This window comes from Zeus faber, assembly GCF_960531495.2.
Source record: "Zeus faber genome assembly, chromosome: 2".
Taxonomy (NCBI): domain Eukaryota; kingdom Metazoa; phylum Chordata; class Actinopteri; order Zeiformes; family Zeidae; genus Zeus; species Zeus faber.
Window position 1 is genome coordinate 17,413,987 of NC_137189.1, and position 17,814 is coordinate 17,431,800.

The 17,814-nt window shown below is 41.7% G+C and overlaps 1 protein-coding gene across 1 annotated transcript in view; it reads left to right on the plus strand.

The window, feature by feature from the left end:
- Positions 1-13,735, plus strand: part of prep (prolyl endopeptidase) — a 13,852-nt gene extending 117 nt beyond the window's left edge. Inside the window, exons 2-14 of the mRNA XM_080021447.1 lie at positions 764-838; positions 1,465-1,598; positions 2,983-3,113; positions 3,204-3,413; positions 3,642-3,763; positions 5,463-5,568; positions 5,791-5,982; positions 7,127-7,324; positions 7,735-7,838; positions 8,650-8,881; positions 9,487-9,618; positions 10,869-11,025; positions 12,487-13,735. Coding sequence (XP_079877573.1) covers positions 764-838; positions 1,465-1,598; positions 2,983-3,113; positions 3,204-3,413; positions 3,642-3,763; positions 5,463-5,568; positions 5,791-5,982; positions 7,127-7,324; positions 7,735-7,838; positions 8,650-8,881; positions 9,487-9,618; positions 10,869-11,025; positions 12,487-12,781 — 2,088 coding nt within the window. The 3' untranslated portion in view covers positions 12,782-13,735. The remainder of the gene's footprint in view (positions 1-763; positions 839-1,464; positions 1,599-2,982; positions 3,114-3,203; positions 3,414-3,641; positions 3,764-5,462; positions 5,569-5,790; positions 5,983-7,126; positions 7,325-7,734; positions 7,839-8,649; positions 8,882-9,486; positions 9,619-10,868; positions 11,026-12,486) is intronic.
- The last annotated feature ends 4,079 nt before the right edge of the window (positions 13,736-17,814 follow it).

Here is a 17,814-nt window from a genome sequence, read left to right on the forward strand (position 1 = left end):
GTAAGTAGTTCTGGCTAACTGGGAGTAGCACGCTAGCTAACCGGGATGCTAAATCAAGCTGTTTCATTCATTGGAAGGAACGGCGGCTTTGTTAGCGAGCTGGCCGCGGTCTGTCATCCAGGCTGTCCGTTTATCTCCTTTCCTTTCATTTTTTTTTTTTTTTTGCTACGAACATCAAGGTTTTCTTGGAACTCTTAGTTTAACCAACGCCTGTTTTGAATAAGTAGTTTACACGACTCTTTGTTCACCTAACTCCTAGTGCTAACGCTTGGAATCGTTCTGATGGGATGTCACAATTCTCAAATATTATAAAATAAATACAAAAACAAATGGAAAGAGATGAATGAATACTACAATCCACAAGCCTTTATTATGATTTTAGTACAGGTTTGTTTTACAAGTACGTGTAGCATCATAAATAATGTCAGTTGTTTTCATGTTTTTTTATTGCCTACACACGCATTTAAATGGCCTATGTTTGTATTAGTGTATTTATATGCGTGTTTAGGCGATATAAATTACACTTATTTCAAAACGTTTCATTTATTCATGGATGGAGAAAGTAAATTATGTTTCAGTATTTTTTTTGGCATTTAAAAACCATAATACAGATTTGTGGACTGTAGTATGTGTTAATATTTTCAGACTATCTTTATTTGTTTGTGAATTGTGACACAGAAATCCTTCCATACACTTCCTTCTATCACACGCTAACGCACACTTTGTCACTTCGTTTGTGTAACCTTCTTTCCATCCCTCTCAGGTGGATGTCTATCACGGCCAGAAGATCCCAGATCCCTACAGCTGGCTGGAGGATCCGGACAGTGAGAAAACACAGGTGGACTCATCGTTATCCTTCAGATCTGTGGCACCGCAATGGTTTTGTGAATATGCTCATCAGGATCTGTTCATTTAGAATCTGTACATTGGCAAACAGCAGCAGCGCTCGTCCGTTTCACATTATGCTCGCTTTTCCATTCATATAAAAGAGACTTTCATACAAACTGGCAGGTTCATGTAACATGTGAAACATATATAAAAAGTATTTAAAGGGAACTAGGTTTAGTTCATAAAAATTCTGTAATAGCCCTGATCTTAAAAAATAAATAAATCTTAACAAAAATAAATAATAATAAAGAAAACCTTGCTCTATACATCTGTCATCACGATCGTGCATTAAAGCCCTCAAAAATAATATGATGAATAATTTGATCGTTGCTCAAAAACGCAAGTACGTTTTGGGTCCTCTGTGTGTCCTTCTTCTGAGGGAGTGATCTGGGAACAAAAGAACCGTGCGTAACGGGGACACTTTTAGTCAGTCCCCCCCCATACATTCATATAACCTGGTTGTGATTAGCACAACCAGGTTATCATTTTTATTTGGCCATTTGTAACAGTGGTAGATGCACAAGGCCCTTTCTAGTCCCTGCTGTTAAGGTGTGGTGGTGACACTTTCCTCCCCAGGCTTTTGTCAACACTCAGAATCAGCTGACGCTTCCCTTTCTGGAGCGCTGCGAGGTGCGGGACCTGTTCAAGGAGCGAATGACGGAGCTCTACGATTACCCCAAGTACAGCTGCCCCTTCAAGAGGGGGAGCAGGTGAGACCAGAGATGTATTTTAAGATTTACAGGGTTCCTACCAGGTCCTTGAGGTCCTTGGAATTTCCTCCTCAAAAATGGTAGTACTGAATACCTTGAAAATCGCCTCTTTTGTGTTAAAGTGCTTGAAAAATCCTTGAGGGGAAAAAAACACGATCCTTGGAAACCTCTGATATTCCCCTGGTTTTGTTTCTCAAATTGTAACATAATAAAAATGTTGCAGAATCCCTTTTTTAACGTCATATTATGCCAGGGAAATTAAAATTTAATCCAGCCTGATTGGAAATAAACACTTCTTATAGTAGATGACAAAGCGATTAATTATAGATAGATAGATTTAGATACACAGATCAACCACAACATTAAAACCACCACTAATATTGTGTAGCTCCCCTCGCTCTGCTCAAAACAGCTCTGACTTGCGAGGCATGGACTCCACAAGACCTCTGAAGGTGTGGTGTAGTATCTGGCACCAAGACAGTAGCAGCAGATCCTTTAAGTCCTGGAAGTTGAGAGGTGGGGCCCCCATGGATCGTGTTGTTCCAGCACATCCCACAGATGCTCGATCGGATTGGACCCCAACCCCGGCCATCCACATGATGTAGAAGAAAATGTGATTCTTCAGACCGGGCCACTGTCTGCCATTGCTCCATGGTCCAGTTCTGACGCTTACGTGTCCATTGTAGGCGCTTTCGGTGGTGGACAGGGGTCAGCATGGGCCCTCTGACCGGTCTGCGGCTACGCAGCCCCATACACAGCAAACTGCAATGCACTGTGTGTTCTGACACCTTTCTATCATAGCAGCATTCATTTTTTCATTTTGTGCTACAGTAGCTCTTCTGTGGGATTGGACCAAAAGGGCTAGACTTTGCTCCCCACCTGAATTAATGAGCCCATGGGCGCCAATGACCCTGTCGCTGGTTCACCAGTTGTCTTTCCTTGGACCACTTTTGGTCGGTACCAACCACTGCATACTGGGAACACCCCACAAGACCTGCCATTTTGGAGATGCTCTGACCCAGTCGTCTAGCCATCACAATTTGGCCCTTGTCAAAGTCGCTCAGATCTTCACACTTATTCATTTTTCCTGCTTCCAACACATCAAATTCAAGAACTAACTGTTCACTTGCTGCCTAATATACCCCAGACCTTGACAAGTGCCATTGTAATGAAATGAGCGATGTTATTCACCTCACCTGTCAGTGGTTTTAATGTTGTGGCCGATCTATTATATTTGTTTTCCGTGAAGTCTTTGAAGATGGAAAAATTGCTTAAAAGGGTACTTGAATGTCTTTGGAATTTCATTTTGTAATACCAGAATGAACCCTGTATTTAGCGGTACAGTACATAGTGCGTTGTTAATCAACTCATTGTCCATATGCAGGTACTTTCACTTTTACAACACGGGCCTCCAGAACCAGAGTGTGATGTACGTGCAGGAGAGCCTCGACGCAGAGCCCACCATCTTCCTGGATCCAAACACCTTCTCTGACGACGGCACCGTGGCCCTGCGAGGTACTAAGGTCCTCTGTAGAAGAGAAAGTAACTGTTGTGACTCACTTTTTTGTTGTACTCTTCGTTAACGTCCTTTTTGTCGACTCCTAGGCTACGCCTTCTCCGAGGACGGGGAGTTCCTGGCGTACGGTACCAGTGCCAGCGGCTCGGACTGGGTGGAGATGCGCTTCCTGCGAGTGGACGGTGCCGTGCCTCTGGAGGACCGGCTGGAGCGTGTTAAGTTCAGCTGCATGTCCTGGACCCATGATGGCAAAGGACTCTTCTACAACTCCTACCCCAACCAGGAGGGCAAGAGTGATGGTGAGACAGTAAACATAAACATAACAATTTTAAAACTTTGGGCGTGTCAAAACATGGAGGTAAAACCTGGTTTGAGGCGGGATGGTGATCTAAAGAAAACATCTCATGTGTCCATATGCGTGAAACCACTTTTAATGGTTTCTTCATTGGCTTCTATTCTTGAATCGAGACCATTATTGTTTATGTTCACTTTATCTCACTGATATCTGCTGTTTCCGATGCCTCTAGGCACCGAGACCTCCACCAACCTGCACCAGATGCTGTACTTCCACGTGTTGGGCACGCCCCAGTCTCAGGACTGCCTCTGTGCAGAGTTCCCTGACCACCCCAAGTGGATGAGTGGAGCCGAGGTGTGTGCAGGGTGCTGAGGAGAGACGTACGCAAGTTGGAGAATAGGAGAACAAAAGTTTTTGGTTTTTTTTGTTTGTTTTTGTTGTTTTTTTCTCTCTAATTCGACATTCAACCATAAAATAGGCTTAGTAGGAATGGAAAATGTTAAAAAAAAAAAAAATGTTTTATTTACTGTTGTATTAAGCTATGGTCTGTTTACAGGTTGTCTGCCGGTCCTTAGTGTTTGAATTGAACTTCCTGCATTTTTCAGCATAAACATTTTATGATTTTATTTATCCGTATTTTTGTCAATATTAGTTTCTAATTATTTACGGATAAATCAGCCATCCTAATCAGCCATTTCATAACCTAGATAGTTTCTACCAAATACTTACCTCTGCACTGTAACAAATATATAGCACTTACCTTGAAAGTTACCTGTAAAGTGAAGCGGAGCTGAGAATCTCTGCTGTGCGTCGCTGTGTGACATCAGGGGCGCAATGCCCAGGGGACACCCCGGAGGCACCCACGGGATCGGCACCAAGACTTCGCATGAGCTCACGGTCTCCCTGATGATGCCTTTTACCCCAGGTGTTTATTCCCAAAACAGTGTTTTATTCCAAACTCCGGGCTGTTAGCTTAGCTTATTTCACCACTGATGCTCCGTTTCCGACGGTGCGCCTGGTGTTTATATACTGTCGGGGGAGGGGCCATGCCAAGTATGACCGCTCTACGTCATCGAGTCAGGATTTAGCCCCGACCAAAAAATCCGGACCACAAAATTGGTGAGAAACAGTCTAACTCCACAATTCAGCTTGAAATTAGCCTCTTTTGTGCTGAAGTGCTTGAAAAGTCCTTGGAAAAAAACACAATAATTTAACACCTATGAGATTCCCTCTAGGCTTGGGCGATCGTGCAAAATTCCTGATCGGTGGGGTTCGCGCCCACATACAACGTAATGGCACATAAAGTGGCAAATCTGGTCTCGCCGTTCCAGAATTGCAGAATTTATTATTTACAAGTAAAATATTTACACAAAAATGTCCAGTTTTTACTAAATTAAGTCCTATAGCAATGGAAAGCAATGGGGAGACTTGCCTCCCGACAGGGGGATGTGCAGGTTTGTTTTTGGAACAGTACGCAGTAAGGACTTGGACAGTCCCTTAACTTAGTTGTTGAAAAATGTTGTTTCATACTTGTTGGAAACAAACTGAAATAAATAGATCTAAAATAAAAAGTGTTAGGGTCTTTTGCCGCTGTCTGGAGGAGAAACAAACTCCACTCCAGTTCTGAGTTAGGTTTACGTTTTTAATTTTCCATACAAGTAAGACATTAAGGAAATTAAATTAATTGAAATCTGTCTCTATGAGATTATATTATATATTGCTATATTATTATCACAAGATTTACATATTGAGCAGCAGGTACATGCAGGGAGGTTGGTCCGATCACCTGTCCTATGGACCCCACGGTGCCCTCCCTATCAGGCGTGCTTTTTTAATTTGTTTGTTTGTTTGTTTATGGGTGTCGAGGTAGTGGTTTGTCTGGCCAATACATATTCATGAGAAACCCATCATGCACCTTGGCGCACCTGCGATGTGTGCACAGTGGCTTTTGCGTGTAGTCTTTAAAAATGAAAAAATTGTGCTTAAAATATTTGAAAGTCATTGAATTTCATTTTGTAATGCCAGAACCCCGTAAAACCCTGTGTTAACATAGGTTTCGGACGACGGGCGCTACGTTCTTCTGTCCATCCGGGAGGGCTGCGATCCTGTCAACAGACTGTGGTACTGTGACCTCCAGGCGACCCCAGAGGGGATCACAGGTCGGCCAGGCTCTTCACATCAGCATTGTTGTTATTTTTTATTTTATTTATTTTTATTTTTTTACTCATTGTTATCTTAACTAGAGGGTTTCCTTTCTAAGTGCTTATAACTCCTTCATCTGTGTATATATATATATATATATATATATATATATATATATATATATATATATATATATATATATATATATATATATAAAAATAATATTTGTCTCTTGCCAGGACTCTTACCGTGGGTGAAGCTGATCGACAACTTTGATGCCGAGTACGAGTATGTGACCAACGAGGATTCGGTTTTCACGTTCAAGACCAACCTGGATGCGCCGCGCTACCGCCTCATCAACATCGACTTCTCCTCCCCGGCCCAGAGCAGCTGGGAGGAGCTGATCCCCCAGCACGACAAGGACGTCATCGGTAGGCCCCGCCCCCCCAGAATGACACTGGACATTAGCTGTAATTTTTTTGTCAGAAAAAGGAAACATTTTTTATCACAAATAAAACAAATTAAAAAGCTTTTCAGTGATTGTGCAGAGTATTTCAGCAATGACTCCACTTGTCTTGTTTTTCACTAAAGATTTAACGAAGATGATCAATTAAAAAAAAAAAAAAAAGTATTATTTTTTTATTTGTAATTAATTAATTAAAAATTGTTTTTTGAAAAGTTCAAAATACCCGAGATTAATGGGAAATATTTAAACAGGAGGACAGTGGGAGAAAAGGGTAAAATACAATTGTCCCGTAAAATACAATATGGGAGAATCCCGGGGAAAACGGCAGGGTTGACAGGTATGTGCGCATATGCACGCACCATAGGCAGATAGACAGATTCTGTCAGACAGAGCCACACGCGTCATAGGTACAGCTTGTGTCTCACGACGCCTATGATAGGCTGTCAACAGCCTTGACAATGATACATTGATTTAATAACACACATACAGACAAATCAGTGTTAAAATCAGATGCATGGCGCATGTTTGTTTTTTGATTGGGTTAGGTTATGAGTGGGACAGAACACGATAAATGTCGATCTAAGTGCTACAAACAAGCATAATATTATTTGTTTGTTTGTGTTTTTATTTATTTGTTTATTTATTTAACAAATAAATAATATTTATTTAATATTGTGGTGAAAACCGGGACCATTTTGTAGTGAATGTTGAAAACCAGGACATTTTAGTGTTTTACAGATATTTGTGGGCTTGGGTTTGCCATGTTGTGACTTTGCAGTCAGTATCTTTAATGGTTTGTGGACAATATTTGTCATCTTTTGGGTTTTTTAATTCAGTTCCAGTAAACATACATTTACATAAAGCAAGCATTTTTGTCAACTCCCATGTTGATAAGAGTATTAAACGCTTGAAAATATCCCTTTAAGGTTTATTTTGAACAGATATTGCAATTAATCGCGAGTAACTATGGACAATCATGCGATTAAATATTTTAATCGATTGACAGACAGTTTTTGTTTGTCAATATATTTCTATGGCGCTCTCCAAGTGCTTTGAGGTGGAGTCATTGTTGGACTCGCTTCTCTTTCTCACCCTCTTCTCTCCCGCAGTGTTCGCCACCTGCACGTACTCCAGCTTCCTGTTTGTGTGCTTCCTGCATGACGTGAAGAACGTGCTGAAGATGTACCAGCTGAGCTCCGGCGAGGAGCTGCGGACATTTCCCCTGGACGTGGGCTCCGTGGTGGGCTTCACAGGCCGCAAGAGGGACTCTGAGATCTTCTACTACTTCACCTCCTTCCTCTCCCCAGGTACCACATTGGGGCTTCAGTCTGGAAGTGTGACTCTACTTCAAGTTGTTGTTGCCGATAATGGGTTCTTACCAAGTGCTTGAATTTCGTCATCAGATATTTGAGTACTGGAATACCTTGAAAATAGCCCCTTTTGTGAGGAAGAGCTTGGAAGGTGCTTGGAAAGTCCTTGAAAAGACGCAGTCATTGAAAACCTGTCTTATTCCCCCGGGATTTGTTATTCAAACCGTAATGTGATTTTCCAGAATCGCTTTTACGACATAGATTGTGCCAGGGAAATTTAACTATCTGATAGCTGCAGGCGGTATACCCTGCACATTTATCGTTTGGCCTGTTTTGCTGAAAGGAAGTCCATTTCTCCACCAGTCCACTGACTAACCTGTCAGTGTCTTTCTTCTCCTCCCGCACAGCAATCATCTACCACTGCGACCTGACCCAGGAGCCACTGCAGCCGCACGTGTTCAGGGAAGTCACCGTGAAGGGCTTCAACCCCTCAGACTACCAGACCACGCAGGTAGCCACCACCACCGCCTCGATGGAGGGGGTTGTATCAGCAGGCTGAACCAACCGCTAAGTAAAGCTTGCCCGGTCGCAATAACTTTGTAAAATCGTTAGATATCCCTATCATGTTGTCATCCAAATCCCAGTCCCAGTCAGTTTAAAACCAATGTTAGATCCCATCGTCAGTTTAGAACCAATGTTAGAAATGCTGCAATGAACAGAATGTGAATTAAGTGAGTTGAGGCAAATTAACTGTCAATTTCAATAAATGGCTGTGTACTTTTACACAATTATAGTCTTACACTATCATTGTGGTATGAAATGAACAAAAAGGCAAACAAGTTAATCACAATTACCTATATAATAATAATACATTTATTGTGACAGCCCTAGTTTGGGTTGATTTAGTCTGCACTGAATTAAGTTTGCGGTACTTAAATTGCACTCAATTTGTGAAGTTTGATTTACATTGCAGACTCTGTATCAAACTTATAAAAAGCGTTTTTAGCCTGACCTTATTTTTGTTCATTGTTATTCTACATTCTACTTCTAAACAATGGTTCGTCATTTTCCAGCCCTCTTCTGCCACCTCGTCAGACATTTACTTACCCCTATTTCCTCAATCTGCCTCCTCACCTCCGAAACAGAGGTGGGAAAATTCCAGGTCCAGAAAGTAAAATCCTGCTGTGTTTTTACTCCAGCCCTGTGCTGAGTGGCAGGGTTGAGTCTAATTAGCCAAATCCACACATTTGGCTCAAAATTGTGGAGTGGAATTTTACTTTCTGAACCCGGATTTTCCACCTATGCCTAAAACCCCTCCCCAGATCTTCTACCCCAGCAAGGACGGCACGCAGATCCCCATGTTCATCGTGCACAAGAAGGGTCTGCAGCTGGACGGTTCCCACCCGGCCTTCCTCTATGGCTACGGCGGCTTCAACATCTCCATCACCCCGAGCTACAGTGTGTCCCGCCTCATCTTCGTCCGGCACCTTGGGGGCGTCCTGGCAGTGGCCAACATCCGGGGAGGCGGCGAGTACGGAGAGACCTGGCACAAAGGTGAGGGACAAGGAGCGATTTTTTTCAAGTAAAGGAGTGGATGCTTCTTTCAGAGCGTCTTAAAAACCAGGTCCATTAAAATGTCTTGAAATATCAGCCCTGACAAGTCAGTAGTCCTAAACATGTATTTATGTATTTATCATTTCAACTTAAACATGTTGTCTGTCTATTTAGCCATATATTTATTTTTGTCAAATTGATTGAAGTTTGTCTGCATCAGTCCACATTTCTGATGTTCTCAATGGTTCATGGGGAAATATATAAATAAATAATAATATATATACACACACACCCCTTCCCTATTTCTCCCAAATACTTACCTCTGCCCCGTACCAAATACAGTATATAGTAGAGAAAGGATCAAGGATTTTTGCAATTATCAATCTTAGAATTGATTCAATTACGATTCATGAAGGTCTTAATTATTGAATCTAACTTTCCTACAGACACCCTGTTTTTCACCGTCACATTCTCTCCTATGAACAATGCCTGGCTAGAGTGCACTCGCACCACATTTACTAGAAGAAACTGAAGACCAATAATCTACAGAAGAATATATATTTTATTAGTGTGGAGACTAATGGTTCTGTGTGTCTTTGTTCCAGCCGGCATGTTGGCCAACAAGCAGAACTGCTTCACGGACTTCCAGTGCGCCGCCGAGTATCTCATCAAGGAGGGCTACACCACCAACTCCAAGCTCACCATCAACGGAGGGTCCAATGGGGGGCTCCTCGTTGGTGGGTGACACACCCACTGGGCTTTAGCTTGTCTGGACCACCAGACACCAGTCATAAACATGGTTCTTACCAGGTCATGGGGTGCTTAAAGGGCTTGAATTTTGTCCTCAAAAATTCAAGTACTGGAATACCATGAAAATAGCCCCTTTTGTGCTGAGCTCCTTGAAAAATTATGATCATTGAAACCCTGTGATATTTCGCCTGGTTTCGATATTCAAATTGTAACATGAAAAAAATTTTCCAGAGTTGCTTTTATGATGTGATGTGTGTTGGAAGCAGGAAAAATGAGCAAGTGTAAGGATCTGAGCGACTTTGACAAGGACCAAATTGTGATGGCTAGACGACTGGGTCAGAGCATCTCCAAAATGGCAGGTCTTGTGGGGTGTTCCCAGTATGCATTGGTTAGTACCTACCAAAAGTGGTCCAAGGAAGGACAACCGGTGAACCGGCGACAGGGTCATGGGAGCCCATGGGCTCATTGATGAGGCTAGCCAATCTGGTTCGATCACACAGAAGAGCTACTGTTGCACAAATTGTTGAAAAAGTTCATGCTTGCTGTGATAGAAAGGTGACAGAACACACAGTGCGTCACAGTTTGCTGTGTATGGGGCTGTGTAGCCGCAGACGCAGCTGTCAGAGTGCCCATGTGACCCCTCTCCATCGGCAAAAGCGCCTACAATGGGCACTTGAGCGTCAGAACTGCACCATGAAGCAATGGAAAAAGGTGGCCTGGTCTGATGAATCACATTTTCTTCGACATCGTGTGGATGGCCGGGGTCAGGGTCCGATCCAATCAATCATCTGTGGGATGTGCTGGAACAAGCCGGATCCATGGAGGCCCCACCTCACAACTTACGACACAACTTGTTTTGTGTTCTTTAAAATGAAAATAATTGTCCTTAAAAAAAAAATCTTGAAGGTCCAATCAATTTCATTTTGTAATGCAAGAGATAACCCTGGATAAAATTAATACGGTTTTAGACTACAATTCCCAGAAACTTAAACTTCACTGCTCCACATGGAGAGTGAAATACTGCACAGTGTGATCTATTCAAACATTTGCTTGTTTGGTGTTTTTGATTAGTTGCCAAATTAAAATATCTTTATAATATAATCTTATGTGGTATCATTTAAAGTTTAAAATCGGCTTAATGTTGCCTCTGGAGTTAAACTTCTGGCAAATGATATTGCATATGTTAGATATCCATTTTATTTTAATTTGGAGTTAATCGTACGTGTCTCATTCCCAGCGGCATGTGTGAACCAGCGGCCAGAGCTTTTCGGCTGTGCCGTTGCCCAGGTGGGCGTCATGGACATGCTCAAGTTCCACAAGTTCACCATCGGTCACGCCTGGACCACAGACTTTGGCTGCTCGGAGATCAAGGAGCAGTTTGACTGGCTCATCAAGTGAGTACTGATCCTTCTTTTGTTATGTAAAGTGAAGATATAGGAGTTTTAATATTCTCTTCATCTCTCTGCTCTGTTGGATAAAGATTTAATGTTGAGCAGCTGAAAGTCGACGAGTCGAGGCATCAGTCGGAGTCCTGTCAGTCGACTGAGATTCTTTCGGTCGAGCGGTCGTTTTTCAGTCAGTGTGCATTACAATAACAGGATAAAACAGATAGAAGCTTACAAAATGCACAGGGATGACATTTCAATGAGGAATTATTAATAAGGGGAATCATAAATATATTTAAATGTGAATCGTCTGTGTCTGTTTCTCCACATAAAACAACTAAAAACAGCGTGGGAACGGGGCAGGGAGGAACCGGGAACAAGTAGGGATGGGTATCGTTAAGATTTTAACCGTAATACTAGTTTTACGAAACTGCTTATCGATCCAGTACTTAAACAGTATTTTTATACTGAAGCAAATTAAGAGCAGAATTAACACTGCTATATATTCTGCGCATTACACATGGAGAAGGGTAATGGAGGTGCCCCTCCCCCGTCACCCACCAGCAGAAACATAAATCAATGCCAGAAAACAATTTCATTTTTAATTAAATCACATTTAATTAACGTTGTGGGATTATTACGGTAGTCGAAAAACAGTGCATTTCTCTGTGTATGTGATGCACTTTTGCAAAATGTTTTGAAAGACTGCTCTTGTTTACTCCCTTACATGTAAAAGACTGGTTTCACTTGTGCCAACGAGCATGGTCGGCACTGACTATAGTGAAATTCAACCAGACTTTTGAGCGTATAATTATCTCCACCATTGTCCCTCACTCTGAGCAGGGTCTCCTCGTGCATGTGTGAGAGCCGGGCCCGCCCCCCTCACGCATATCTCAATATCTCCGCCGATGGAGCAGGAGAGAGGAGAGATGTCTCTTCTGATAATAGCAAAAATGCTTCATAGAAAAATGTCCTAATTTTATTGCAAGTTATAAACTGGTTAAATAGCCTTAATAAGGGCGAGAGCTTATCATTCCTACAGTCTTTAATAATTTAGCCCCAGCCATGTTTAATCCGGGTCACGGTACAAAACCCTAGGAATGAGCGATTGCGCATGACTCATTCCTCCGCGCCATACGAAGCAATACAGCAATAAAAAATAAAAATAAATATGGTCATATCAGGAAAAATTTGAAAATATACAAAGAAAGATTTAATAATTATTTCATTTATTCCTTTTTTGTCATTATTACAATTAAATTTGCTTCTGACAATGTAAAGCACTCACATTTGCATGTTGTGTATGAAAGGTGTTATAAAAATAAAGGTGAGTAGAAGAAGTATTAGTAGTATTAACTCCAGTTATGGCCAAGCCCCATTTGTAGCCATTGGGTTTCTCTGTCGTTAATTCGGTCCAGACAAGACCCGCTTCTGTTCTTCTCACCTACCATGTTGTCCCCACCCCCCCAGGTACTCCCCGCTGCACAACATCCAGGTCCCAGACAGCGACGGGGTCCAGTACCCGTCGGTGCTGCTGCTGACGGGCGACCACGACGACCGCGTGGTGCCGCTGCACTCGCTCAAGTACATCGCCACTCTGCAGCACACGGTGGGCCGCAGCAGCAAGCAGAGCAACCCGCTCTTCATCCACGTCGACACCAAGTCGGGCCACGGCGCCGGCAAGCCCACCAGCAAGGTGATCCAGGAGGTGGCAGACACCTACGCCTTCATCGCCCACTGCCTCCGCGTCTCCTGGGTCAAATGAAAATACACCCGCACTCCCCCGTTGGCTGATGCCCTGTTTTCACCTGCCATTTTGTTTACTTTATATATATATATATATATATATATATGTGTGTGTGTATGTATTGTTTACCTTCCTCCTCCATCATGATTTTTTCCTGATGCATTTTTCTAAACCGTGGACGTAGGATCTGTCTGGCCGTCAAGGAATCTGCCTTTTTTTTTTTTTTTTTTTTTAACAGTTAGCCATTTACTGCATCATCATATTCACTCGCTCTGTAAATGTATCCACCTCGACTTCCCTCACAAGTCCAGACTCCGACACGCAGCACTTACGGCTCACGCTCGCCCTCAGGATCCTGCGGAGGGGCGGGAGAGGCCCTTATCCCCCCGGCGTGTGTACTAGCAGGAGTAGCTATGGAAGGCATGATAATAATTATAATTAATAATCAGGGGGCTTAAAAATTATGCTTGCAACTTGAGGGTGTATTTTTGCAGGGAGGGCTACGTCACTGTTGCTGTTACTTACGGGAAACTCAGCCGTGGTTTTCACATAATCAAAAGTGTAGTAGTGCTTCTGATGAAGATCTACTACACTACTACAACATTAAATAACAGGCTATTTATTATTGAGCGATCTCAGCTTTGTCGGATTTTAAGGAGAAACTGTATTGTGCAAATGCGAGTAATCGACAAAAGTATGCCATGGAAATGTTTGTTTAAAAAAAAAAAAACAAAAAAAAAACGTCTGTGTATAAACATACATCCCCACATATCTTTCAGAATGGTGTTGATTTCTACCTCCGGACATGTGCTGCTTGTTTGTCTATTCAAAGGGAAAACAAGAACGCCACGACAATAAACAATCTTTTTTTTGATCATTTTTTGTGTTGCATTGCAAAATGTTAATGTAAGGAAATGAAGGAATAACTCTGTCTTATGTGGAGGATTTTCATGCAAGTGTGTTTCGTTTAAAAAGAAAATATACCTTATACATTTCCTTTGTTGTCCTTCTATGTGGGGTAGTGTGCATGTGCGGCCACTAGGGCGCAGACCTTCCCCAAATAACCAGCGTTCATAACGCCAGGGTGGTCCGATTTGATGTGATTTTTTTATTTTTATTTTTCGATTTAGATTGTTAGATTTTCTGCTTAGTGGCGTATGGCAATTCTAGCAAAACTAAACTACTAAATCAACTAAATTAAATTGGAAACTTTACGATTCAGCCCATGAATCCAATAAACTAATTACGTATGTATCAGAGCCAGATCAACTTGAGTGAAATAGGAAAAGCGCATCTTGCTTTTAGGTTTTGAAAGATGTCCCAAAAATAAGATTAATATCTGCATATATATGACATTTAGTTTTGTCCGAGTGAAGTCATCAAAATAATTGTGTTTAAATCTTCTTAAACCCACGAAAACGGCGTGATGCGTGTTCGTAATAAAATAACACAAAGTGGAGTGAATAATTGAATGCATGTTTTTGTTCAGTGATTGATTTTCCATTTAGACTCAAATATTTAGGTGTGTTAAAAGTGTTTCTATATTCGTTTGAACAGTGAAATTGAGAATTCGAGTGGATGAAATTAAAACCCTCACAGTTAAAGCCTTGAATTATAAATAATTAATAGTAAAATGTCTATTGGTAAAAAAAAAAAAAACGATAAAAAAAAGAATAAGAGTAACATTTATTTTAGTTTAAAATAAAAGTACCCATTTCAACAATCTCTTCGAAATAAAAGCTGTAGAATAAAATTTCTGAAATCTATTAAAAACAACCTATTCAAGCTCATTCAAGTCATTCCAAAATACATTCCATTTCTTTAAAGATAACTAAACCTCTGAAGAGTTAAAATGAGCACGTTTCACCAACTCTATTTCTCAGAACAGAAAATAAAACAGGAGATTAAACCGAATAATATAATTGGAACTATTTATAATATCCAAAACACACAAACTAAAATGTTGATTGGGAAACCTTGAAGACAATTCATTTTGAATTTGATCGCAGAACCTTGATTAAAAGAAACACACATGCCAGCTTAAATGACTTCATCAGATTACATGGAAATATGTTTATGTTTTTTTAACTAAGTCTCAATGGGTTGTTTTTTTTTAACGAATAAGCCTCAGATGCTTGCTGTGAGTGAAATGCACCACATTGGGAGCATGAAACAATCCAGCAACTTTAACTTAAGAACAGAAACATTTTGCGATATTTTATATTTTGTAAGATAATGAAAATACAGACATTAGGGGGGAAAAAAACCCATATTTTGGGACAGCTCCATCTCTCAGCGTCGTTAACTGAACACACTGAACAGAACAGAACAGACTGTATAAGAATCGCTTGAACCCACTGTGAGTGGAAGTCATTCACGGTTTAAAGGTGCCTCAATGGCCGTTTTCACGCCACTAAATGGTCCTATTTACAGCGCGTCAATTAGAATTACAAGTTTAAAGGGGGTTCTCAACCTACGGACCGCAGCCCCCTGGGGGTCGTCCAAAGAATCGCAGGGATCCCCACCAATCCGCAGCAATTCACATTTTTATGTATGTATTTATTGTGTGTTAATTATATCAATATATTATAATAATAATATTACAAATATACATGTTTTATGTGTATTTGTTTTAAGTACTTACTTTTACAATATATAGAGTATATACTGTATTTCTTATTAATGATGGTGGAGTTAGGGCCAATAACAGCCACAAGGTGGCGTTTCTGAGTCCAACAGGTAAACTTTTCTATCCAGGTAAACCCCAATCATCCCTGTCATTGTATTGTCTGTCTGTCCATGGAAAGCATTACAGAGATTAAACAAATACCGTTTGTTGTTATGAAACATGATCAGGGTGTAAATGGTGTGGACGACATTTAGCTTAAAACTTCCACAGCAGAGCACTAATACTTATTCGATGTGGAATTCTGCAACCATTTGGAGAATGGTTGCAGAATATAATATCTAAAAGCTCCAGGCGAGGAAATGCCAAGTTACTTTGGCCGTATTGGACATTTAGCTCTTAAACAGCTACTCAACGATGGTGTTGAATGGCTGTGACCAGATGTTCTATGGATGCATGATATTTCGTATTTAGAAAGAACAACATATACACACGTTCAAAATTCCCAGCGACACAAGACAATGCAAGTGTGTATGGAATGTTGAACATGTGATAGTTCTATAATGAAGAAGATATAAGTGATGAGTAAATCCAGTAATGGATTAACCCCAGAGCATTGTAAAATTCACACCCACCAAAACTACTTTTTTTTGTTATTTAAGAAAATAATGTTGATTCATGCAGTATGTTGTCAATATAGACCAATGGCGTGCCTACGGCAAAGACACAGGCTTATGTTAAACACAATTATTCCAATTACTTTTAGGCTTGTTGTGCTTCTTGCGGGTCCATTTAAACTGACCCTATTAAGGAGGTTTTCTGCATCATCTCCTAATCAGTGACAAAGCTGCAAACACCTTCAAACTTGTCTTGGACTCTTGGTAAGTTTGCACATTTTTCAAACGAGCTTAAAGTTAAAGGGGCAATCCAGATTCATCCAATCTGAGGGTGCTGGTCATTTTTTGTGACTGTTCATCAATCCATCCATCTGCTTGACCACAACTCACTACGCCGCTTAGTCAATCCATCACCAGAGCTGCCTTTCAATTCTTGTGCATGGCTGACCCCGCCACCTACAACAGCGTAGGGTCACACGTATAACACAAATATATTGAATGACTTTTTCTTATAAATTCGCAGCTAAATGTATATGGGTTGAATATAAAATGTGGGATTTTTTTTAAACAACAAAAAAAAAAGTCTTACGGATGCACTGCTCTTAAGGATGCGCTGTAATTGGAGGAAATAAAGAGTTTTAATTGGAAGACGTCCCTGAAGACTTTCGCGGGGCTGTAGGGAGTGATCAGTGTCAAAAATAAACCGATGGGTGGCGCCATTCGTTTCAATTCCAACCCAAATCACAGCTCTTTAAACGGCGTATATACACAATATCAGTTTACTTTTGGACAAATTATTGATTTGCTCGCACAGCAGATCTCAATCCCCGAGAGAAAAGCCAAGAAGTGGTCGAAGTGATGCATAATTCCCAGGAAATGGTGGTTATAGTTGTGCATTATATGCATGGCTGAGAAGAACATGTCCCCCTATTTATTCGGAAGAAAAAAAAAAACCGCCCTCAATTATTTATAGAAGTGGGGGGGTGGTTGTAAAACATACGCGACGGAGAAGTAGCACGGATCTCTGTGGATGCAAAGCGATGGCGGAGGGGGCCTGCCGGAAGCGGTCAACAGGGGCCAGGGGACCACATGGCTTCAAGAGCCCCGTTTCAAAACCCACAAAGTGCAATGCTTGGAACGAAATTCGCCGTCGGGGCGTTTGTTAAAAACATTGCCGTTGTGTCGTTTGCACGACGGATTCGTTGGAGTGTCTTCACGCGGGCCCTCGGCGGTCGGCGCGGAGGGCCACCATGTCAACGCATTGTCTGTTAGTGGGGCGAGGAGCCGCGCTCCAAAATGGCCCCAGCGCGCTGCGGCGCCCGCCCGCAGGACGACGCCGAATGACGTCTGACGACTCTCGAAGTCATTTGGAACGAGATCGCACGTCGAGTCTACAAGAAAATAATATTAGACTGTTATTGTTGTCGTTATTTTATTTCTCCTTCCGTCGAGGGCGTCGGGTCTCTGCGACGCGCCCACGAGCAAATCTGTTCGTTAATTATAGGAAATGAAAAGGAATCCGCGCGGCCGAGGCGCATCTGGTTCGGGTTACAGAGTCACGATCAAATATTCATCGGTGGAAAATCTCCTGGAATCCACCGGGTCACTTGTCTTTTCAAGGCAGGTAAGGCAGCGGATTTCAGGAGCCATGGTGGACTAAAGGACAGCAGCAGGAAAGACAAAAAAAAAACCAAACAGACGAGAGGCACCCAGTTAGACCATTTAACCCCCTTCCCTGGTGCATGAATCCGGACCACAGCCCTTAACCCGTTTTATTCCCCTATAAATTACAATCTGAGGGAGTTTCG